General features: G+C 46.5%; 1 protein-coding gene across 4 annotated transcripts in view; it reads left to right on the top strand.

Moving 5' to 3' along the window:
* Positions 1-25,939, top strand: part of arhgap1 (Rho GTPase activating protein 1) — an 88,857-nt gene that overhangs the window by 39,358 nt on the left and 23,560 nt on the right. For all 4 annotated transcript variants that reach the window (XM_038807419.1, XM_038807418.1, XM_038807420.1 and 1 more), the window contains 4 exons: positions 2,389-2,490; positions 4,837-4,924; positions 17,042-17,173; positions 21,704-21,790. In XM_038807419.1, coding sequence (XP_038663347.1) covers positions 2,389-2,490; positions 4,837-4,924; positions 17,042-17,173; positions 21,704-21,790 — 409 coding nt within the window. The remainder of the gene's footprint in view (positions 1-2,388; positions 2,491-4,836; positions 4,925-17,041; positions 17,174-21,703; positions 21,791-25,939) is intronic.

The raw sequence follows: 25,939 nt of genomic DNA, 5'->3' as shown, positions 1-25,939 counted from the left end.
CAAAAGGGCATCCAACATTGAGACACTGTATGTGGAACTTTACAGCCCCTCTCATCAGTGCGATCATCCAGTCCCAACAAAGCCGATGGACTTTTGAACGGCTCACTGCATTTTCTAGCGCCTGCTTCCACCGTGAGAGGACCATGAAATTCCGTTTCTTGACCTGGATAGAACCATAGAAAAATTATGACGCAGCCCATCATGTCTGTGCTGACCAGTAAAGCTGCGGCTTATGCCACTGACTGCATTTTAAAGAATGTCCTTACTGAATTTGCAACTAGGAATCATCGATGAGGTGAATAGTGAACCCCAGTGGTAAAGATGTAATTCCAATGATGCCACATCCCCTCACATGATGACATGCCCCTTGAGTTGCCTTCAGTTCAGTTGCTTTGTGTTTTTAACCTGACCTGCAGCTATTATTAATGGTAAGATCACCTCCCGCCATCTCTGCTCACACGCCCCACCCTCCACTGCTGGCATCACCTTAATTCTGAGCGTGAGTAATGAAAGAGTTTGGTAACAAGTTTGAGAGAACTCTGCTCAGTGATCTTTTTCATTTCTTGAATATAAATCATTTCTGTTTTGCTGTGATTATCACAACTACCTTCTTTTTCTTTATTCAAGAGAATTTATAAACAGCCATTTGTAGAATCCTGCAGCAGAGGCGACTATTCAGCTTGTTGAAAGAGCTATCCAATTGGTTAACTGCCCGCTCTTTTCCCAAAGCCTTCCTTTAGAAATTTGCACCAAGATTTATTGATTTATGTGATTCATAAATCTCTAATATAATGGCTGTTTGCAAATTCTTACAGAAACAAAAAGGCAGGTTTTGTAATCGCCCTTCTGTAAGTGTGTATGGGTGAATTAGTGTATTTCTTTATCTCCGCCTGTCCCACCATGTTTGAAATAAAAAATAAATAATTAAAAGAGCGTTCATCACAATATACCTCGGGTTACAAAATTCATATTCCAGTTTATTGTGAAATCATTTGGGACGAATCAGTAATTTAAATACTGTTCTAAGTTGAGGAAATACACTTGGGTTGTGCGGCACGGTAGCACAGTGGTTATCACTGTTGCTTCACAGCACCAGGGTCCCAGGTTCAATTCCTGGCTTGCGTCACTGTGAGGAGTCTGTGTGGGTTTTCTCTGGGTGCTCCGGTTTCCTCCCAAAAGTCCTGAAAGACGAGCTGTTAGGTAACTTGGACATTCTGAATTCTCCCTCCGTGTACCGAGCAGGTGCAGCGTTTGTCACAGTAACTTCATTGCAGTGTTAATCTGTGTCTACTTGTGACAATAATAAAAGATTATTATGATGATTTTTGCATTGAGAATCATACTGCTACACACTGAGACATGTGCACCTGCTGAGGAAGTAGGTGCAGATATTATCCTTTTTCAGCTGACAAACTGATTTTGAAAAAAATATCAAAATTGCAGTTGGACCGGCGCTGAGGACCAAGGTTCGATATCGGCTCCGGGTCACTGTCTGTGTGGAGTTTGCACAAGCTCCCCGTGTCTGCGTGGGTCTCACCCCCACAACCCAAAGATGTGCAGGATACGTGAATTGGCCACACTAAATTGCCCCTTAATTGGAAAAAAAGAATTGGATACTCTAAATTTAAAAAAAAGATTGCAGTCGGACAGTGGGGCTGGACAGTCGGATGGGTGTGGCTAATGTGTATGTAGCCCAAGTCTCCCAACCTAAGATCTGTGTAAGGGGCATTCGCAGTGTGTCCTGGACAGTGTACATCAGCATGTTGGAACCTTAAACATCCTGGGCAATTACAGTGCTTGTACAAATGCAAGACCTCTGATGAGTCCTAAAGGGCACAATGGCAGACCCTTCAACATGCGCTGCTGCAGGCTTTGGGAAACCTGGTCCAATAATTTGACACATTTTCAGGTGGCACTGTGTTGCAGTGGTTAGCACTGCTGCCTCACGGCACCGAGGGCCCGGGTTCAATCCCGGCCCCACTGTCCGTGTGGAGTTTTCACATTTTCCCCGTGTCTGCGTGGATCTCACCACTCACAACACAAAGGTGTGTAGGGTAGGTGGATTGGCCACACTAAATTGCCCCTTAATTAGAAAAAGAATAATTGGGTACTATCTTTCAAATTCAAACTTTAAAGAGAATAATATTGAGAAAAAAGCCAAGGGATTCTGCACTTAATATAGATTTTTCAGCTTTTTTAAGTTGATAGTTGGATTCACCCTGAGTTTACTTAGCACCTACCTACACTTTGCTCCATGTGGAACATATCTTCTAACACATCATAATAAAATATCTACCCTGTCTAAATTTATGGGGGAAGTGGAAAATTAAGCAGATAGAAATATGATTAGCATGTATGGACACTAAATGTTCTCTTATTTTTAACTAGGCAAAGAAGAATACTCACCAGAAATTGTTGATCCTCCCTCCGATTTGAAGTGGGACGATCCATACTATGACATTGCAAGACGCCAAATTGTGGAGGTAGCAGGTAGGTCTATGAAATTATTCTGAACTGTAATTACCATCTATTTGTTATTGCTTCGAATGGAATTAGGGAGGAGGATAAGGAAGAGGACAACTCCAAATGAGACATTTTTGATGTAACTCCTTGTGCCTGTCAGACCTGCAGTATTAAAATGATGGAATATTATTTGCTGTGAGTTCTTCCTCCAGTTGTTTCGACCTATGGAAAATGAATTCTTAAAATTACTTCTTGTCTCTTCTACATAGGATTACATAGCAAAAATATATTAAAATTATATTATAGTGTGTGTGTACTATATATACATGTATATTCACGGACAGACGATTTGGCCCAACCAGTTCATGCTGCTGTTTATGCTCCACTCCAGTCTCCTCCCTTCTTTTCTTATCCAAATCTATCATCGTAACAATCTATTCCTTTCTCACTTAAAGGCTTGTCTACGTTCCCCTTAAACAGATCTTAAGTTCCCTAATGGATTCCTTGGTGATTATCTTAACTTTATCTTTATCTTTAAGACAGAGATAGATAGGTTTTTGATCAGTAAGGGGTTCAGGGGTTATGGGGAGAAGGGTTATGAAGATGAGAAACATATCAGCCATGATTGAATGGCGGAGCAGACTCGATGGGCCGAGTGGACTAATTCTGCTCCTATGTCTTATGGTCTTATTAACGGATGGCCTCTAGTTATGCTTTCCTCGCAAAGGGAAACACTCTCTGTGCATCCTCTCTATCAAAACTATGCAACCTTCTTAGAGAATCTGTCTCTCTTCTGATGCTCCAATTTATCCCTGAGTGTGCCCAGACCGGGGATGTGGAAATCTGTTTTGTTGCTCGTAAACCAAGGGTATCCATTACCACTCTCCAAATATTTATTTAGTTAGTGAGGTGTTTGATGCGGCAGAAACCATCACCACGTTTGTGGTGTCTCCTGATTAAGCTAGTTGTTCCCATTGCTTCATGCTTTCCCCCTTGTAGAATAATGTGAAGCCATGAAAGGACTTGGAGCTTGATTAGCAGTTTGCACAGCCAGTAACATGACATTGCTTCCATGGCTGTAACCATCTACAATTGTCCTTTTTGGCAGGAGGGTTTGATTGACTCTGAACCCATACTGTGAAAGGAGTGTGTCCTGACTCTGAACCCGTACAGTGAAAGGAATGTGTCCCACCAGCATTCACTAGATACTGATATCTCATTGGATATCACCCTATAATTCCAAGTTGGAGTGGACTACCATTGCCTATGCAATCTGGAGTGAGATTCAAACCTTTCTGATTTTACTGGAATGCTACTGCTGAGAGAGAGGCTCCTTCTACCTTGTTGTTGAGTAATCTACACTGATAGAGTTTCTGATCTTCTGATGTTGTGTGCACATTGTCTCCCACCTGGTCACACCCATTTTACACCATGTGATGAAACACAGGTTGAGTCTTAGCCCAATGTGTGTTGTGCCTGATTGATGGTCTAAAAGGGCTGTTCCCTTTTATGGCAGTTTTTACACCACAAGAGCCCCAGATTCAAAGTTCATGAAAACATTGCTTCTTTCATTGAGGAAGTGTTGTGGAACTGACCAGTAATTTGCTGAATTGCTTGTGTCGAGTCAGCATACTGCATTTGCTTTCGTCTGGAGCTTTAGGTTTTGTGTGAGGGAAAATATTTTCAAATATTTGCAAAAGATTACATAGATTGTACAAGACAAAAACAGGCCATTGGGTCCAATTGGTCTTTATCGCTGTATAAGCTGTACAGAAGCCTCCTCTCAACCTATTTCATTTAACCCCTTCAATATATCCTTCTGCACCATTCTCCCTCCTGCTTAGCTTGCTTCCCCTTAAATGTATCATTGCCTCAGCTACTCCATGTGATTGTCCCATTCACATATTTGCTGACACATCAAAATGAAACAATTTTCCATTGTTCCTGTGCAGTTTTCCACAGACAAACATGGCTTTTGCATGCAGTGAGCTCTTGTATTAATGCCCCTAAAGTTGTGGGCAGTGGAGCAGCTGCATCTAGGGCACTACAGTGCCGGAGAGCTGATGGGATGTGTGTGAGGAAGGGTCGCAGCACATGGGTGGAGTCAGGATACTAGGACATAGAGGTAAGAGTTGGTTGGGTCCAAATAAGCAGGTCTCTGATTTTGAGAGATTTATTAATTAACCAAGGCATTAAGAAACTCTTTTGATGATATTTGAATGTGAGAAAAAAGGAAAACTGATTTATGGAGCTGTGTATTTCCAGAATTTTCTGTTTTGATGTGTGAATTTTAAAGATTTGCTTCCTGCCTCCACTCTGACAGGTTTACTGGGGAGAGTTAAATGAACTGACTAATCATGTCTATTCCTACAGGCGATGACAACTTTGGCAGAAAAGTGATAGTGTTCAGCGCCTGTCGGATGCCTCCCAGTTACCAGTTGGACCACTCCCTACTGCTTAAGTGAGTTTTCTAAAAGACATGCATTGTCCTTTAGTCTTGTAAAACTCCGGGCCCTAAAAGTGCAACTTGAATGGTCCTTTGAGTACATCTTGACTCTTTTCCCTCCTTATTTTGTTCGAAAGGTATGATGCAATCAGGAGGGAGAATCTTAACAGAGCTAGAGCATTCTTCATCCAGTATCAACAGCCTAGTCTGCTCTCTGCATGTTGAAGCACCTGATTGTAAAGTTGAATTTGTGCATGGATTTGTGCAAGTCACAGCCAGTTCTTTTGAAAGAGCATTATGGCCAAGAATTAATGGAGCAGCAAGTAGAATTTTCAAAGGTCAAATTCAATTTTGATGAAATTCACTGTTGGAAGAACTTCCCACAATTAAATTAAAACCAGCACAAGATCAATTAATTAGCAAGTGGGGTGGGGGAGATACTGTCATTATCCTCAGCTCTCCTAGGATCGGGCATATCTTGGCAGGATTCTTGCTGTTCTCTACTGTCCATTGAAGTGTTTTTGGACCTGGGTACCTTGAACTGTGAAGCCCCCATGGCCAAACACCTCACCCATCTTCGGTTCACCTGTGGAGAATGACTGATTGAGTGCCCATGACACTCAGCCCTCATCACAAGCCAACAGAGAGAAATAATGTGGAACTTGTGGGTATGCAATGGATTTGATATTGTTGTGCTGACCAGCCCAGCAATCCAGAGCTTCTGACTCTGCCAGCATTTCCTTTGTCCGTTGTTAAACCTGCTGCAAGGGTTAACCTAATTATGCTCATGGGCTGCTTGATCCTGTGACTGCCTCATCATAACCACATTCATCTTTAATCACCATTATTCAGGAAGAAGTGCAGGTTTTTGTTTGAACTGAATTCAGATGGACACAAACTGCTCCTCAATTTTGCTTCTTCTTGTTGAAGCATTGATAATACTGGGGGCATAGAAAACTATACGTTTTGGGTACAGACTGTCGACATTAAGTATTCCCCAGGCTAATATAGCAGTTCAGATATTTCTATTATGATCCAACAACGTACCTCAACTATCTTCAGGAGAGTTGTTTCATTAGTACGGAAGCTATCTTTCACACCAGCCATCCATAGGCCCCTTTCGAGTTGCCAATTTGGTGTCAGTTGGAGGCAGGTTTGGTGCTGTGGTACCCATGCCGTGAGGGCTATATCGAAGCTGTCCAAAAAATATTTCATGCAGGACCTTAAACCTAGCCAATACATGAGAATTCCGCTCACTGCTACGGTGACCAATATTGTTTAAATAACAGTGGTTAGCACTGCTGTCTCACAGCGCCAGGGACCCGGGTCCAATTCCGACCTTGGTGGCTGTCTGTAGAGTCTGCACGTTCTCCCTATGTCTGCATTGATTTCCTCCGGGTGCTCCGGATTCCTTCCACAGTCCAAAGATGTGCACGTTAGATGAGGTTAAGGGGGTAGGCCAGGGGGGTGGGCCTAGGTAAGGTGCTCTTTCAGAGGCTCGCTGCTGACTCAGTGGGCTGAATGGCCTCCTTCTGTACTGTAGGGATTCTATGGACAGATACATTGAACAAATATTTTGTATTTGTTTTCACGGTAAAAAATAAACACATTACTAGTGTTGAGAGAAAATTATACAGCTATTTTACTGAAGTCTACTTCACCCTTTCTCATGAAAGACCAGACGAAGGTACTTGGAGTTAAAAACTAGTCTTTATTTCTAAGCTATAGCGAGGGCTATAGGCATTCTAATTAGGACACTAAAAAGCCCTGATTCAAGAATTATACAGACAGTTATACTTTGAGATTCGATTACAAGACGTTAGCATATACCAATCATTTGTTGTTAGTTATCTATATCCAGTCATGATTGTCGATTAAGGTTACAGCATGAGAATACTTAACCAATCACATTAATAGTCCGCATGCTTAATTAAACTATCCAATCATTACTTAGGTACGTATGTTGTCTTGCAATTAATGATATCGATGGTCCAATATCTGGGTGTAGCCATTAAATCCCTTTTTCTATCAGCAGGCTTAGTGGGGCCACACATTGTAGAATAGACCTTGAATTGTAACATGCAGTTTCTCTGCCTGAAAACTGGCTTCTCAGAGACACAGTGTCCTTGTAATATCTGTTACACATAGCAATACCATAGTCTGAATAGAAGAATTCAACTTCTCCAGTAAAATAGTGGAACTGTAGGTTTTAAAACGCTCTGATATCTAAAGATGCCCAAAATTTCCTCTTCAGTCCCTCCTGTTTGGCCTTTGATTTTACCCAAACGGGCTAATATGGTGTTGAGAATACTGGCCAGCCCTTCAGATACTGGGAAGCATCCTAAACTACTTTGCTGTAAATGCCAGCCGCTAATCCTTTCCCATTTTCCACTTGCAAATGTGCCATAGGTACATGATGGGATGTTACTGTGGCCTTATGCATTTTACATTCCAGGCAGTGCAGAATGGTTGTCCATAAGAGTAATATTCCCATGGCAATTGTCATCCCTATCCTGGTTATTTCCCACCAGCTAGTAAAATGATTTCCTACCGTTCCCAGAACAAATAAATCCCACCAATGGTCTGTCCATGATTGTTTCAGTCTGGTGGGTCTGGACAACTAGGTTCACCTGTGATTGTCCTACGGGTCTGTTCTTTGGAGCGCCTGACATAATATGGAGCAATCTCTGCATGACTTGTTGGACCACCTACCCTGGGGTGTTGTCGATTCCGGGAAAAATTCTGCAGTGCTTACATATGTCAGATCCTCCTTACGGGTCCTTTAGACCCGGCTCGGTAAACTCAGCCCCCTTTCTCTGTCCCCCACCTGGCCAAGTGGCCACCATTTCATGTCTGTCTTGGTGGATGTAAAGAAAATGTAATTTGTACAAGGAGACCAATAAATGTGGGGGAATAGTCCTGAATCTTAAATCCTGAATGAACACCCACTAGCAAGTCTTGGGATAAGTTATTGCATGCCCTTCTTTTGGCTTGTACCTCTGTATAATGCTTAGTATTCGGTCCCATAAGCTCCATACTGTAGCCCCTTTCCGACTTCTCTAGAGACCCAAGAGGAGTAGCTGTATAGTTTGAATAATTGTACTGAATTGACTACCGGATTTGCACATCCAAATAGTCCCCCAATATCTCCTATTGTGGTCTTTTTATGTCTTATTTTGGATTCTGGAGCAATCCGGTACGTGTAATTGTCAGTTACTCGTGGGACCATCCCTCTCATTGTGTGTTAACTGAACTAAAATAAATTATTTAACATTGGTTTCTCTACCTTAAGGCTGAGATTGCCTGGGCATTTGGTGCCCCACATAATAACTCCACTGCTGGAGTTTGGGGACACGGTAACACAGTGGTTAGCACAGTTGCTTCACAGCTCCAGGGTCCCAGGTTCGATTCCGGCTTGGGTCACTGTCTATGCGGAGTCGGCTCGTTCTCCCCGTGTCTGCGTGGATTTCTTCCAGGTGCTCCGGTTCCCTCCCACAGTCCAAAGATGTACAGGTTAGGTGGATTGGCCTTGGTGTCCAAAAAGGTTACTGGGTTACGGGGATAGGATGGCTTAGGGAGGCTCTTTCCAAGGGCCGGTGCAGCCCCGATGGACTGATTGGCCTCCTTCTGCATTGTAAATTCTATTCTATTCTATTCATGCTGTCTGTCTTATTGTGTTTCTTCCTGCAAGTGTGGATACTAGAGTGGCTTCGCCTGCGTCATTGTTACTCACAAACAAACTTTGACCACTTGTGTATTATTAATTTCATTCTTTGCTTCCTATGTGGATTAAATGTGATTTCAACTTGTGAGTAACGTATAACATAGTTCCAGTTTTCACAGGGTGCGATCTTACTCTTCCACCCGTTTCTCATTATTATTCTTGGTCATTTTCTTTTCCTTGCCCTTGAGTAGGGTGATCTGTGCAGGGAGAAAATTCACTTCTTTGTTTTAGTTTTAGATTCCAGTTTGCTCTTCACATAATTTGTGTTAAATTCCAGTTTATTCCAGAATCAATTGTAACTTGATCTCTGAATAATTGGATTGATAGCCCTTTCTCTCTGACACTCTCCATTTGCAGATCATCTCACTCAATATCATTCAAAATAATATCATGCATGGACTTAAAATATTCTCCAGCTTTCCATTCATCTGTATTCATCTTGTGGGTACTCCTCACCAAGTTTACTTGCTGCCAGGCTCTTACTTGTTCTCATCCAAATAATGTACCCTGTCACTTCAATTGTGCTCATTTCGACAGGTATCAGTGTGTTTGATTCTATCCCAATTACTTTAAAGTCAGTTTCTCTACGGAGTATGTGCCAGTGATTTGATCACTTCATGGTTTATTTCGGTCTATTGATCCCATTAACCATTTCATGCCATGCTTTTTGCCAAGTAGTGTGTATGCATGGGGCCTGCTCTTCAATGCATAATGGCAAGGAGTTTCAAATCCTTGAAAGTGCCCCAAATGTCATGCCACACATTGTTGAATCTTTTGTGATCTTATCAAAAGACCTCAAAGTTGTTACTTATCTCTCCACATATGGTCCAGATGCCTTTGCTGGTGGCAAGGATAACAAACTTTGTTCTCTTAAATAAAAGCATAAACAAGGACACAAGCATTCATTGAATTTACAGTGCAGAAGCTGGCCATCGAGTCTGCACCGGCCCTTGGAAAGTACCCTACCTAAGCCCAAACTTCCATCCTATCTCCGTAATCCCACCTCACCTTTTTTGGACACTAAGTGAAATTTAGCGTTGCCAATCCACCTAACCTGCACATCTTTGGACTGTGGGAGGAAACAGGAGCACCCGGAGGAAACCCACACAGACACGGGGAGAATGTGCAGACTTCGCACAGAGAGTGACCCAAGCCGGGAATCGAACCTGGGACCCTGGAGCTGTGAAGCAACTGTGCTGCATTACCAAGAGAAAGTTTATCAATTTATCAGCATCCTCTAGACTTTCACCTTCATATTCATGCCAGATTGAAAAATTCCATTGAATTGCACCCACTGGGCGGGATTCTCCCATTCGGTGGCAGAGTGTCCATGCCGTCGGAAACGCCATCGCGTTTCACAATGGCGTGAACGGGCTGCTGGGAATACCGATTCTGGCCCCTACAGAGGGCCAGCACAGCGCTGAAGCGGTTCACGCCGCTTCAGCCTCCCATCCCGGTGCGAACTGTGCGCCGCGCCAACCCGCGCATGCCTCCCTCAACGTGCTGGCCCCGACGCAACATGCCGTGGGAGTTCAGGGGCCGGCACATAAGAAAATAGGCCTGGGGAGCGAGAGGCTGGCCCACTGATGGGTGGGCCCCGATCACAGGCCAGGCCCATCGGATCCTCCCAATCACATCTTTTATCTCCTGTTCCACTATCGCCCCCTCTAATGTAGCCCTGTCCCCCTCCACTAACATCGGATACTCCAGCCCACCTAGAAATTCCTGCATCTCCCGGCTTCACATGCATCACTTTCGAGATTACCCTAAAAACCTCCTTCCAGTAATCCTCCAGCTTTGTACAGGACCAAATATTATGAATGTGGTTTGCGGGGCTCCCCCGCAACGTTCTCACACATCCTCTACCCCCTCAAAGAGCTGGCTCATCCTCATCCTTGTGAGGTGTGCCCTATATACCACCTTCAGCTGTATCAGCCCCAACCTCGCACACGAGGTGGAGGTGTTCACCCTCTGGAGCACCTCACACCAGAAACGCTCCTCCATACCCTCTCTCAACTCTTCCTCCCACTTTGCCTTGATCCCATTTAGTGGTGCCTTCTCTTCTTCCAAAACCCCCCCGCAAACCACTGACACTACCCCCTTCTCCAGTTCCCCTGTCGTCAGCACCCCCTCCAGCAATGTGGAGGCCGGCTCCACCAGGAAGCTCTGTATCTCCTTTCTGGCAAAGTCTCGAACCTGCATGTATCTAAATATCTCCCCCCTGCTCCAGCCCATACTTCGCTCCCAGCTCCTTCAATCCCGCAAACTGACCCCCGAGAAACAAATCTTTTAGTGTCCTAATTGCTTTCTCCTTCCAACTCTGAAAATTTCCATCCCACTTCCCTGGCTCAAATCTATGGTTCCCCCGAATTGGCATTTCCCTTGACCCTGCCCCCAACCCGAAGTGCTGATGAAACTGCCTCAAAATTTTCAATGAAGCTATTACTATCGGACTCTGAGTATTTCCCTGGGGCCGTTGGAAGCGGCGCTGTTGGTAGTGCCTTCAATCTCGAACCCCTACACAAACTGTCCTCCATTCTGACCCAGCTCTGTACCTTCTCCACATTCGGCGGCCAGTAATAATACATCAGGTTTGGAAGACCCAAACCCCCTGCCTGCGTTCCTCTCTGTAGTAGCACCTTTCTAATTCTGGCCACCTTCCCTCCTCATATGAATGAGGTAATCATCCCTTCAATCTTTCTAAAAATGCTTTTGGCAGGAAAATAGACAGGAATTGGAAAATAAGCAGAAATCACGGCAACAAGTTCATTTTAACCACCTGTACCCGACCCGCCAGTGACAGAGGAAGACCATCCCACTTTGCCAGATCAGCTTTCACCCTCCCCACCAAACTAGAAATGTTGTACCTACGGAGCCCCCCCCAATCCCGAGCAACCTGCACCCCCAGATATCTAAAGTGAGTCCCTGAATGGCAGAAACCCCCCCATCCTTGACCCCACCCCCAGCTGAGACACCACAAAATATTCACTCTTGTCACGCACATCTTCAATTTGTATCCCGAGAAAGACCCAAACACCCAAAGCAGCTCCAGTATTCCCCCTATTGATACGCTCGATTCCGACCTGTGGTACGGGCCTATACGACCCACGCTTCGTCGGATCCTTATCTCTTTTAAGCAACAGGGAAATCAATGCCTGCCCCAAAGTTTGTCGTAACACCCCCTTCCCTATCGCCTCCTCAAACATTCCCTCCATCAGCGGTACCAGCTTATCTTTGAATTTTTTATAATATTCCACTGGAAACCCATCCGGCCCTGCCCACTTCCCCCGACTGCATCCTCCCAATCACATCTTTTATCTCCTGTTCCACTATCGCCCCCTCTAATGTAGCCCTGTCCCCCTCCCCTAACCTCGGGTACTCCAGCCCACCTAGAAATTCCTGCATCTCCCGGCTTCCCCCAGGTGGCTCTGACCTGTACATCCCCATCATGCGCTAGGCTTAGCCTTATTCAGTTTAAGGTGGTCCACAGGGTGAGAGAGGCCAATGTCTTGGCCTTTGCCTCCCTGGTGGCCCGAAGACCGATCCTATTGGAATGGCGGGACTCGGTGCCACCAAAACCAGGGGTGTGGGTCAGTGACCCTGCAGAGTTTGTACGGCTGGAGAAGATAAAGTTCGCCTTGAGAAGGTCTGTGGAGGGGTTTGCCCGGAGATGGCATCCGTTCATTGACTTGATGTTGGGGGACGGGCTAAAATAGGGAGGTTGGGAAGCGAAAGGCGGGATGGTGGGGTGTTAGATATTTTGTTGATTTGGTTATTTACAGCCCTTTTGGCTTGTTTTGGGTTGTGATTGTGTTTGATGTGGAAATATATAAATGCCTCAATAAAATATTTTTCAAAAAAAAAGCATCGGATAGGCCCAAAACATGTGGACATGATTCGCGGGCCCACCCGCACACTGCCCAGATCTGTCTTCCACACCTTCAAAAAAGCTGCTCATCCTGGCCACAGTCATATGTGCCCTATGGACCACTTTAAACTAAATAAGGCTGAGCCTAGCGCATGACGAGGATGCATTCACCCTCCTCAAAGCCTCTTTCCACACCCCAGCCTCCACCTCTCCAACTCTTCGTCCCACTTGTGCTTCACTACCCCTATCGGGAATTCCTCCCAATCCATCAACTCCTTGTAAATTTCTGACACTCTACCCTCACCTACCTCTGTTTTTGACACCATCTTGTCCTGCAGCCCCTGGGACGGCAGGTGGGGAAAGGTCAGCACTTGCTTCCGAACAAAATCTCTCTTCTGCAAATACCGGCAACTCAAATTCCTCCACCAAACCCTCCAAGCTCGAGAAACTGCCCTCAACGAATAGATCCCTAAACCGCTCAATCCCCGCCCGTTGCCACCCAGAAATCCCCCATCCAGCTCCCGCGGAGCAAACCTATGATTCCCACAGAAAAGTGGCCAAACCGTGGCCCCCTCCAACCTCGGGTGCTGGCTCCATTGTCCCCACTCCCTCACGACCGCCACCACTACTGGGCATGTGGAGTACCTAGCCGGCGTGAACGGTACGGCACTGTCGACAGTGACCCCAAGCTTGAGTCCTAACAAGAGGCTGCCTCCATCTGTTCCCACATTGGCCCCCACCACCCACTTCCTAACCATGGCTATATTCATCTCCCAGTAGTAATCCATTAAATTTGGAAGAGCTAACCTGCCCCCCATTGACCTGGCTCCAGCTGCACCTTCTTCACCCGGGGGGGGGGGGGGGGGGGGGCTTTGCGCCCCAAACAAATCCCAGAATTAGTGCATTCACCCTCCTTAAAAAAAAGCCTTCGGGCTAAAGATCGGGAGATTCTGGAACACAAACAAGAACCTCGGGAGAACCATCATCTTCACCAACTGCACCCGTCCCTCCAGTGACATCAGAAGCACATCCCATCTCCTAAAATCCCCCTTCATCTATTCCACCAACAAAGCTAGATTCAGCTTGTGCAGCTGCTCCCACCCCCGCGCCACCTGAATACCCAAATGCCGAAAGTCCACCCCCACTACTCTGAACGGTAACTCCCCCAGTCTCTTCTCCTGCCCCCTCACTTAGATCGGGAAAACCTCACTCCTCCCCATATGCAATTTATATCCTAAGAACCAGCCAAATTCCATGGGTATGCCCATAATCCCCCCAATACCTTACAAAGGTTTTGATAGAGCAACAGATCGTCCACATACAATGAGACCCTATGCTCTCTCTCCCCCCCCACCCCACCAACTATCCCCTGCCACTTCCTTGACGCTCTTAGCGCCATTGCCAATGGCTCTATAGACAAGGCAAAGAGAAATGGGGAGAGTGGACATCCCTGCTTCGTCCCCTGATGCAGCCCGAAATATTCTGAACTCACCTGGTTCGTTTGAACACTCGCTACCGGTGTCCGGTAAAACAGCTGGACCCAATCCACAAACCCCTGCCCAAACCCAAACTACCACAGCACCTCCCACAGTCTCACTCCACCCGATCGAAGGCCATCTCTGCATCCATGGCAACCACCACCTCCACACTGCATCCATCCACTGGGGGCATCATTATAACATTTAACAGGCGCCTGATGTTAGACGACAAATGCCTCCCCTTAACGAACCCAGTCTGGTCCTCCCCTATCACCCCCGCATATTCTTGAAGCCAAAATCTTGGCCAACGACCTATCGTCCACATTTAACAATGAATTTGGCCTATAGAACACACACTGCTCCGGATCCTTGTCCCTCTTTAAGATTAAGGAGATTGAAGCCTGCGACAGCGTAGGGGGGAGCACTCTGTGCTCCCTAGCCTCATTAAATGCCCTTAACAGCAGGATCCCCAAGTCTCCTGAAAACGTTTTACAAAATCAGCGCATTCACCCTCCTAAAAAGGCCTTTCGGCTAAAGATCGGGAGATAAAATTCCACCGGGAACTTGTTCGGGCCTGGGGTCTTGCCCCCCTGCATCGCCCCCATACTCTCCACCAGCCCAATGAGGGCTCCCAATCCCATCGCCAGTTCCTCCTCCACACATTCCATCCACAGCGGCTGGGGGTTCTGACTCATACAATCTCTTATAAAAGTCCCCAAACAGCCCGTTCACCCCCATTTTGCCCCGTATTTATAGACCGCCCCTTTAGCTCTCCTCAACTGCCCTGCCGTCTTGCCCGTGGAAAGCAGCCCAAATTCCATCTGGAGTTTCTACCCTCTCAATAAACCCGCCGCCGAGGCCTCCGAATACCTTCTATCTACCTGCAAAATCTCATTCACTAACTTTGCTATCTCCGCCCGCTCTGTCTTATCTCTGTGAGCCCGTATTGAAATAAACTCTTCCCACAATGTGGTGACCGAAACCTCACCTCTCATACAGCTCCACATATCCCCGAATGGCAGTCCTCACCTGCTCACAAACCTCCTCATCTGCCAACAGCCCCCACTCCTCCCCCACCCCCGATTCACCTGCAAGTCCACCCAATGTGGCACATGGTCCGAAACCACAATTGCGGAATACTCCGCACCGACCACCCCTGCCAACAACATCCTGTCCAACACAAAATAGTCGATCCGGGAGTACACCCATATGTACATGGGAGAAAAACAAGAATTCCTTCACCCTGGGCCTATGAAACCTCCATGGGTCCACGCTCCCTGACCTCGGGCCCGACCGATCCAATTTCGGCTCTAGAACGGTATTAAAATCCTCCCTAATATCAACCGGTGCGAGTCCAGGTCCAGGGTCTTCCCCAACACCTATCTCATAAACTCTACATTGACCCAGTTTGGGCCATTAACATTCACCAACACCATCGGCAACCCCTCCAATTTCCCACTCATCCTAACGAATGGCTCCCCACCCACCCACGGAGTCTGCCACTAGAGGGGCCAGCCTCCTGCCTGCATTCCCAACCCATTCAGGCCTGCCCTCAGATGTCCACCGTCATTGACCCTCCTCGTACAGCATTTCAAAAGCCCCTCTCCTGTCAGCTGTCCCCCCCGTCCCCCCGTTCCCCCCCCTCTACAAAACACCAATCCCAACCTCCGTCAACCCTCTAACCACCTGCTCACCCCCCACGGCGCTTGCGTGAACTAGTCCGCCCAGCTAGCATGGCGCCTAGCATCCTATCCCCCACTGATTCCCAGTCAGAATTAATGAGCCTTTTTCTGGTTGGAAAGATGTAACTGGTGGGGTGCCGCACCCCCAACTATTTACAATAGTGGGTGGCATGGTGGCAGAGTAGTTCGCACCACTGCCGTACTAAACCAGGGACCCCGGCCTTTGGTGGCTCTCTTCCAGGTCTGCGTGAGTTTCCTCCGGTTTCCTTCCACAGTCCAAAGAAGTCCTGGTTAGGTGGGGTTACGGGGATAGGGTGGGAGATGGGCCTAGGTAGAATGCTCTTTCAGAGGGTTGGTGCAGACTCGGTGGGCCAAATGGCCTCCTTTTGCACTGTGGGGATTCTAAATATATTAAATGTCTCGGATGTAGGGATAGGAGATACTATAGCCAAATTTTGAGATGACCCCAAAATAGGTGGAATAGTAAGTTGCAATGAGGAAATAACAATGTTGCAAATGGATATGGATTGTTTAGGTGAATGGGCTAAAATTTGACGGATGGAGTTTAACTTGGATATGTGTGAGGTGTCCATTTTGGTTGGAAAAATGGAAAGACAACTTATTATCTAAATGATAGAAACTTCAGTGCTTTGGTACAGAGGCATCTCTGGGCATCTAGGGGCTGTTTAGCACACTGGGCTAAATCACTGGCTTTGAAAGCAGACCAAGCAGGCCAGCAGCACGGTTCGAGTCCCGTAACAGCCTCCCCGAACAGGCGCCGGAATGTGGCGACTAGGGGCTTTTCACAGTAACTTCATTCAAGTCTACTCGTGACAATAAGCGATTTTCATTTCATTTTCATCTGGGTGGAGTTGTGCATGAATCGCAGAAAACTAGCGTGCAGAAACCGCAGGTAACAAGGAAGGTAAATGGAATTTTGGCCTTTATAGCTAAAGGATAGAATATAAAAGTTCTGTGCAACTGTACAAGGCATTGGTGAGACCACACCGGAGTCAGGCCACGGACCCAACATCATATCATGCGATTTTACATGCTTTCGGGTCAGGCGCATGCCCACCCGACCAAATTATAATTGTGGCCTAAGTACATTTTTGATGGAGTTGGACAGATCTTTGGTCTCTTGGGGTATGGGGATCAAGTGGAGTTAAAACTAGTGAACAACCATGATCGTAGTGAATTGTGGAGCAGGCTCAATGGGCTGTATGGTTTATTCCTCCTATTTCTTGTGATAATGTGTTGTATTTATCTGAACCTTCAGTTTAATTACATAATTAATGTGTGTCATTTTATGAATGGGATATATGCTTGCAGGACTGGCTTTTGATAATTCTGAGTCTGCTCCTATGTCCACTACACTAGATATCTGAAGCACACGCTGGACAAGTATGTGGAGAGTGACTACTCAGTTGTATACTTTCACTATGGACTCAACAGTCAAAATAAACCTTCATTTGCTTGGTTAGTGGAAGCCTACAAGGAGTTTGACAGGAAGTAAGTATGACTGTGCCTTGAACAGGCTTTGATACATTTCAATCAAATGAGCTTGGTTGTCCTCATCTGTTGTATGGTTTGCTGCTGCTTTGTACTTAATCTAACAGAAATACATATATGTTAAGTCTCCAGGACTGTTGGGATCAGGTTGGGTTTGTCTGGTAAGTGGATTTTTCCAGCTTGCAGGTGGAATAAAAACAGCCAAATTCAAGAATATAGGATGGAGAAAGTTCCTCCAACGATGGTGATCAAATATTATGCTCCTGATGCCCCGTGCAAGTTCCTGTTACTTCATACAACAGGGTATAGACTGAAGCATCACAATCTAATAGCAATGTATAAGCAAAGCTGAAGTAGTAACTGATATCTTTGCATATTTATGGCCTCAATATGAGAGGAGATAGTTATCAATGGAATTACTGTTATCTAGATAATCAGTTGTGGTAAAACAAGATACCGTGGGGTCTTCTATGTCCATTTGAATGGTCCTGATTTTAGCGTTCCGAGTTGAAGGGCAGCAACTCTGACGGTGCAACACTCCATCTGTGCTGTACTGCAGTGTCAGCCTAGATTGTGCTTAACCTCTGACCCAGTTAAAACTGACACCACCGAGGGCAGCACGGTGGCACAGTGGTTAGCACTGCTGCAACACGGCACCAAGGTCCCAGATTCGATCCCGGCTCTGGGTCACTGTCCTTGTGGAGTTTGCACATTCTCCCCGTGTTTGCGTGGGTTTCACCCCCACAACCTAAAGATGTGCAGGGTAGGTGGATTGGCTATGCTAAATTGCCCCTTAATTGGAAAAAAATTATTGGGTATTCTAAATTTTAAAAAAAGTAGTGACACCACAGAACCAATCAGAAACTTTATAGTAATTCCACTTTTCCCTGCACCAGAGTTACTGTGTAGCACTAAACAATACTACCTTCAATAGACAGGGCATGCTCTGCTACTGGCACTGCTTTCTAGGAACAATACTGACTAAAACGGGCTGCACGGTGGCGCAGCACTGCTGCTTACGGCGCTGAGGTCACGGGTTTGATCCCGGCCCCAGGTCACTGTCTGTGTGGAGTTTGCACATTCCCTCTGACTGTGTGGGTTTCACCCCACAACCCAAAGATGTGCAGGTTAGGTGGATTGGCCACGCAGACTTGCCCCTGAATTGGAAAAAAATAATTGGGGACTCTAAATTTAAAAAAAACTGTACTGACTAAAACGAACAGATCAGAGAGTGCCCAGTGTTTCATAATAATAATAATCTTTATTGTTACAAGTAGGCTTACATTAACACTGCAATGAACTTACTGTGAAAGTCCCCTAGTTGCCACACTCCGGCGCCTGTTCAGGTACACAGGGAGTGTACAATTCACCTAACAGCACATCTTTCGGGACTAGTGGGAGGAAACCGGAGCACCCGGAGGAAACCCACGCAGACATGGGGAGAACATGCAGACTCCGCATAGACATTGATCCAAGCCGGGAATCGAACCTGGAACCCTGGCGCTGTGAAGCCACAGTGCTAACCACTATGCGACTGTGCCGCCCGTTTTAGTCAGTATTGTTCCTGTGTTGCTTTAGTTATTCTCAATGGAGCGCTGTCATTGTTTTTTGTCTTTGGGTTAAGGAGATAGAATTTGGTCAGGATTCTCCCTCCTAGCTTTCAAAAGCCCTTCTGAATGAGTGAATTTGTTGAGATGGTTTTCTGACCCAAGTATCTTTCTGACCCACACTTGCAATGTTCACACATGAATAATGGTCGTTTCGGTGAGGCACCTGCAGAATATACACCAGCAGCAATGAAAAATTGTTTACCTGCCAGGCCATTTCGAGCCACTGCCATTTGTATCCCGATACCTTGTATCAGAGGGGCCAGTATATCATTCCAAAATGTGAACCTGCCTATCTGCAGCGTGAGACATCTCCCTTGCACAAAAATTGTATGACTTTCCTAACTATACTATCCGCCCACTTCCCCCAGCTCTCTCCCCACCAACGCTTTCCCGCATCGTGTACGCTTGAATTTTGAGCCTTAACTCTCTAAACATCCCAGCCCTGGAGGATCAGTACAGGGTAATTCCTGAGGCACAACAAACATCAGCTTCCTAATTGATCTAAGGAGATCAAGGAGTGACCTCACCTGTCCCTTCAGATCCAGGAAACTATCAAGAGCTGAAGCTGAGATGAGTCTTGATTGAAATAAAAACTGGAAATTCTCAGCAGGTCAGGCAGTGTGTGTGGTGAGAGAATTAACATTTTAGGTTGTTGGAATTCCTGAACTATTCTAGCATTTCCTGCTTTAATTTCTGACTTTCAACATCCGCGCTACTTTGGCTTCTGTGAAGTCTTACGGTGAGGTGCAGAAGTGTGTTAAGTGAAAAGAGCTGTCAGGGGCTTCAAAAGCTTTGTGAAAGGAGCTGGTGGACTTGACCTGCCTTGTGGGGCATGGTTAGACACACTTGGTTTGCAGTATGTGCAAACGAGTGATGTATATCAAGTAGAACTTAGTTTGGTTGAATCAGTACCAGGATACACAAGAAATAGAAACAGGAGTAGACCCATTGAGCCTGCTCCCCCATTCAAGATCCCTGGATCATGGCTGATCTTGGGCTTCAACTCCATGTTGTTCCTGCCCACTCTCCATATCCCTTCATTCCCTGAGTCACCGAAAATCTGTCTATCTAGCCCTAAAAGTATTCAACGATGGAGCATCCACAACTCTCTGGGGTAGAGAATTTTAAAGATTTACAATCCTGGGAGTGAAGTCATTCCTCTGCATCTCGGAGGGTAGCATAGTGGTTAGCACTGTTGCTTCACAGCTCCAGGGTCCCAGGTTCGATTCCCGGCTTGGGTCACTGTCTGCGGTGTCTGCACGTTCTCTCCGTGTCTGCGTGGATTTCCTCCGGGTGCTCCTGTTTCCTCCCAGAAGTCCCGAAAGACGTGCTGTTAGGTGAATTGGACATTCTGAATTCTCCCTCTGTACCTGAACAGGCACCGGAATGTGGCGACTGGGGGCTTTTCACAGTAACTTCATTGCAGTGTTAATGTAAGCCTACTTGTGACAATAAAGATTATTATTAAATGATCGGCACTCATAGTGAGACCGTGCCCCCGTGTTTGCAATGCCTCAACTGGCAGAAACTATCCCGAACAAGCCCCTTCAGAATTTTGTAGCTTGCAATGAGATCATCTCTCATTCTTTTAAGTGCCAGGGAATATAAGCCCAATTTACTCAACCTCTCATCATAGGCAACCCCCTCATCACTGGGACCAATGTAAGGGACCAGGAACCTTCTCTGTACCACCTCCAATGCAAGTCTATCTTTTTTTAAATGTGGACACCAAAACTGCACACAGTTATCCCATATGTGGTCCCACTAAAACCCTGAACATTGAAGCAAGACTTCTTTATTCTTATATTCCAATCCCCTTTCCAAAGGCCAACATGCCATTTACCTTCCTAATTGCTTGCTGCACCTGCATGATAAGTTTCCGCATTCCTTGCACAAGCAAACCTATGTCTCTTTGGACATCAACTTTTGCAAATTTAACACCTTTCAAAAAATGTTCTGTTTTTCTATTTTGACGACAAAGTGAATAACTTCACATCATGCTCCAGCTGCCATCTTGTTGCTCACTCACTTAACCTGTCTATATATCTCTGCAGCCACAGTGTCCTCCCCATAGCTTGCCTTCCCACCTATCAAACTTTGATGTGTTGTCCTTTGACTCTTCATCTGAGTTATTAATATAGGCTGTAAATAGCTGATGCCCCAGCACTGATCCTCGTGACACTCCACTATTCATTGCCTGCCAGTCTTTCCATGCTAAAATATTACCCCCAATTTCATGAGCTCTTATCTTGCCTATTAACCTTTTGTGTGGCAACTTCTCGAATATCTTCTGGAAATCCAGGTATATTACATCTATTGATTTCACTTTCTCTATCCTATTAGTTGCATCTTTAAAAAACTCTTAGTAAAATTTGTCAAACAGAATTTCCTTTTATAAAACCATGCTGACTTGTTCTAACCATACTGTGCTTCTCTAAGTGGATTGTTAACACTCCCTTAATAGCATTTTCCCCAAGAACTGATGTTGGGCTAACTGGCCGATAGTTCATTGTTTCTCTATTCCTCCTTTCTTGAAAAGTGGTGTAATATTTACAATCTGGAATTTTCTTGAATGTAAGGAATTCTGAAAATCGTATACTTGGGTATCCAAATGTAAACTGAAGATGTCTGGCATATTCCAAAAGCATTCTAGACAGTGTTTCTTCTAGTGAACTGTATATAAGAGCTTCCCTCTGGGAGAGCTATGTCTCTCGCTCATCACGAACAATTAAGAATCTCAGCCTGTAATTAGCACTTAGGATTCTGTTTGAATCTTTCAACCACCACTCCCAGTGATGGAGGAACTAGTACGATTGTTTGTATTGACCTTGAGTCTTGAGGGATGAACTGCCAATGCATTGAATGTTTCCCTGTAAAATCAGTATCATGAAAAGATTACTTGGTGTTTCCAACTACACAGGTACAAGAAGAACATAAAGGCTCTGTACATCGTCCACCCTACCAGGCTTATCAAGGCCTTCCTGGTTGTCTTCAAACCCATAATCAGGTCAGTCCTTGCCTGCTGATCAGTTTATTCTGAATAAAAGGTAAATAAAAATTAATTAATTGCTTTGTGAGAATTGCTGATAATACCTTGCTTTCCTGCAATAGTTTTCTCTTGAGGTCAATCTTATCATGCCATGACTTCAGGTGGCGGCTATGGAGGAGTAAGTCGCACATTTGGTGGCTCTCGATCCGGTCGGACTTTTGGATCTTTTTCCCAAACTTTTTTGTACTTTTGAGTGCTAGTTCGAAGGCATAGGCACTCGGGCACTGACTCCAGACACAGGTGTATGGAATTACGAAGCAGAAAGAATCACAATTAGTTGAAGAAGTGGGCAAACAAGGGCAGTGTAGAAGCTGCTGCTGAGGACAATATGGCCGATGTCCGGACCCCGGTGCAGACAGCCCAGCCAACAAGGGAGCATCTGTTGTAGGCCATCCAGGAGGGCTTTACTGCTTTGAAGCGGGAAATTTTAGACCCGATTCAGAAGCCTATCGAGCATCTGGAGCAGAGGCTGGATGCCCAGGATTGTACGATCCAGAAGCTGGAAAAGGCGCTGGAGGAGCAGGAGGATCACCAAACGGTGGTGGAGACGGAGGTGGAGAGGCTGAAGGACCAGCAAAAACTGCTTCTGGAAAAGGTGGAGGACCTAGAAAATAGGTCCCGTCGGCAGAATTTGAGAATTGTTGGTCTCCCGGAGGGGGCTGAGGGAGAGGATGCTGCCGCGTATGTGGCAGGCATGTTCCAGAAGCTGTTGGGAGATGATGACTTTCCGCGCCCGGTGGAGCAGCTGCAAGCCCCCCCCTCCCCAAGCGATGGTGGTCCGGTTTCACAGGTTCCTGGACAAGGAGCGGGTGCTACAGTGGGCCAAGCACACGCGGAGCTGCCATTGGAATAACAGTGTTTTGTGCATCAACCTGCACCTGAGCGTGGAGGTGGCCAGAGGAAGGGCAGGCTACAAGTCAAAGCGATTCTGTTTAAAAAGCAGGTGAAGTTAGGGTTGCTGTATCCAGCGCGCTTGTGGGTCACACACTGGGTACGGCACCATTACTTTGAGGAGCCCGAGGATGTGATGGACTTCGCCAAGAGAGAAGGGCTAGTGCCGAACTGAGGACTTTTTGGACTTGTGTTAAAAAGACACAAAGCGATGTTTACACATGTTTCTGGTGCTATGTGTTTTCTTTTTTTTTCTTCTTGGTTTTTCTGTTTCCCTCCTGTACTTGAGTTTTTGTTGGGATAAAAGAGGGAGGTTAAGGTATGTGGTGCTGGGGGCTTTTTGTGTTCAGATCGGGGGTGGGGGGTTGGAAGTGCCTATTACTTATTCTGTTTTATTTGATTTGCACTAGTGTTGGAGTTCTCTTTGTTTCTCGTTTTGTTTGTTTCTTTTCAGAGCAATTGCTCGAGGATGGCTGGTTTGGGGAAGTGGTGTAGATGGGTGGAGGGGGATGGGCCAGAGTGAACAATAGGTGGGAGATTTGTTGGCGCCGGAGTTGAGAGTCACCAGGCTAGCTGGGTGAGCTGGTTTACGGAAGCCAGGTGGGGGGGTGTATTTAGTTAGTTTATGGCAGGCGTTAGGTTACAGGATGTTGTTGCTGGGGGGGGGGGGGGGGGGGGGGGGGGGGGTGGTGATCAGGATTTTATAAAGAGACTGCTGGGGAAGATACCTGACCTGGACTCGCACAGGCTGATTACGGGAGGTGATTTTAACACAGTCCTTGACCCCGGCCTAGACCGGTCGTGTTCAAGAACGGGTAGGGTGCAGGCAATGGCAAAAGAACTGAGGGGGTTCATGGAGCAAATGGGGGGGGGGGGGGGGGGGGGTTGATCCACGGAGGACTAGTCGGCCGACAGGGAGGGAATTTTTGTTCTATTCACATGTCCAGGCGGCGCCCCTGCCGCTCCCACTGGCACGGTACTCCACCACCCCATAGTGGTGCCGATTTTGCGGATCTGGGGCCAATGCAGAAGGTACGTGGGGAGTGGGAGCATCGGTTTGGTCCCCAATTTGTGACAATCACCGGTTTGCCCTGGAGAATATGGACGGTGGGTTCCAAGCATGGCGGAGGGCTGGGATTGAGAGGATGGGGGTTCTGTTCTTGGAAGGGAGCTTCCCAAGCATGAGAGCGTTAGAGGAGAAATTTGGGCTGCGAGAGGGAATGAGTTCAGGTACTTGCAAGTGCGGGACTTTCTACGCAGACAGATTCCATCTTTCCCACGCCTGCCACTCGGGGGGAATCCAGGAGAGGGTAGTGTCCAGTGGATGGGTGGGAGAGGGGAGAGTCTCGGATATATATAAAGAACTTATGGGAGCGGAGGAGTCACAGAACAAGGAGCTGAAGCTTAAGTGGGAAGAGGAGCTCAGAGGTGAGATCGAAGAGGGCTTATGGGCAGAGGCGTTGAGCAGGGTAAACGCGACCGCAACATGTGCCAGGCTTGGCCTGATTCAATTCAAGATCGTCCACCAGGCCCACATGACAGTGGCCCGGATGAGTAAATTTTTCGGATTGGAGGACAGGTGCGCCAGATGTTCGGGAGGGCCGGCGAACCATGTCCACATGTTTTGGGCATGTCCAAAACTCGGGGGGTACTGGCAGGGGTTCGCGGATGTTATGTCCTGAATACTGAAAACAGGGGTGGTGATTAGTCAAGAGGTGGCTATTTTTGGGGTTTCGGAGGACCCGGGAGTCCAGGGGGAGAGAGAGGCTGATGTTTTGGCCTTTGCTTCCCTGGTAGCCAGGCAACGAATTCTGCTGGCATGGAGGGTCTCAAAACCTCCAAAGTCGGAGGCCTGGCTATCAGATACGGCGAACTTTCTCGGTCTGGAGAAGATTAAGTTCGCTTTGAGAGGGTCGCTGTATGGGTTCGCCCGGAGGTGGCAACCATTTATCGACTTCTTCGCAGAAAATTAATCGTCGGGGGGGGTTAGGGTAAAGTAGGTTAGGGGGGTAGTTAGGCTGGTCCTTGTGGGAGCGGAGCTGGGTTTCTTGCGCTATAATGACTGTTTTTTTTGCACACGGTTTGATATTATTGTTGTTTATTGTGCCAAAATGTCTTACTAAAATTGTTTATCGAAAACATTTTATCATGCCATAATTTATTCAGGCCAGCTGTGGAACACTATAGTTCAAAAGGGGGAGATCTGACATTGTTCTAATCCTGATTGTTGTTTGCTGATGACTGCTGAAAAGTGAGGAAACCTAAATGTCAGGACTGAAGTTGGCTGTAATGATTGGCCTGAACTATTTTATGATGAATAGCCCGTCTCCACAGACATGTGAAGACATTGTGCATGCTTGCACTTAACAATACAGACATCATGGAAATAAATACTCTACCAGGCTCTCGCACACCTTTACCACAACAGCTCGAATATATAGCACCTTAAATGTGGCAAAACATTCCAAGGCTTTTCAAAGGACTCGTATTAGGGCAATTAATGTAAAGGTTTTAATGAAGACGAGAGGTGGGAAAGTAGAGGTTTAGAGAGGAAATTTGAGAGCTGAGGAATGCCACCAATGGGATGTGCAAGAGGCCAGAATCGGAGAGGCACAGAAATCTCAGAGTTGTAAGGTGGTAGGTTACAAAGATGTGCAAGTTAGGTGGATTGACCATGCATAATTGCCCCTCAGTGTCCAAAGATATGCAGGTTAGATGGGGTTAAGGGGATAGGACAGGGTTCATAAAATCATAGAATCCATACAATGCAGAAGGAGGCCATTCAACCCACTGAGTCTGCGACCCTCCAAAAAAGCACCCTACCTAGTACTACTCTCCCACCCTATCCCCTTAACCCTACTTTACACACCAACGCGCAATTCAGCATGGCCAATCCACCTAACCTGCACATCTTTGGACTATGGGAGGAAAGCGGAGCACCCGGAGAAAACCCACACAGACATGGGGAGAACATGCAGATTCCACACAGTCACCCAAGGCAGGAATCGAACCCAGAACCCTGGTGCAGTGCTAACCACTGTGCTACCCTTTACGGAGGTAGGCTGCTGCAGTGGGCCTACGTAGGATGCTCTTTCAGAGGGTCAGTGCAGACTCGATGGGCTGAATGGCCTCCTTTTGCACTGAAGGAATTCTATGATTCCACAGAGATAGTTTTGTCTGAGCTGGTGTTTACTGAGGGTAGGAGATAGGAGTTTA

Source organism: Scyliorhinus canicula, chromosome 9 (assembly GCF_902713615.1).
Source record: "Scyliorhinus canicula chromosome 9, sScyCan1.1, whole genome shotgun sequence".
Classification (NCBI taxonomy): Eukaryota; Metazoa; Chordata; class Chondrichthyes; order Carcharhiniformes; family Scyliorhinidae; genus Scyliorhinus; species Scyliorhinus canicula.
The sequence above is the reverse complement of the archived record's forward strand: the minus strand, read 5'-3'. Positions and strand labels throughout refer to the sequence as shown.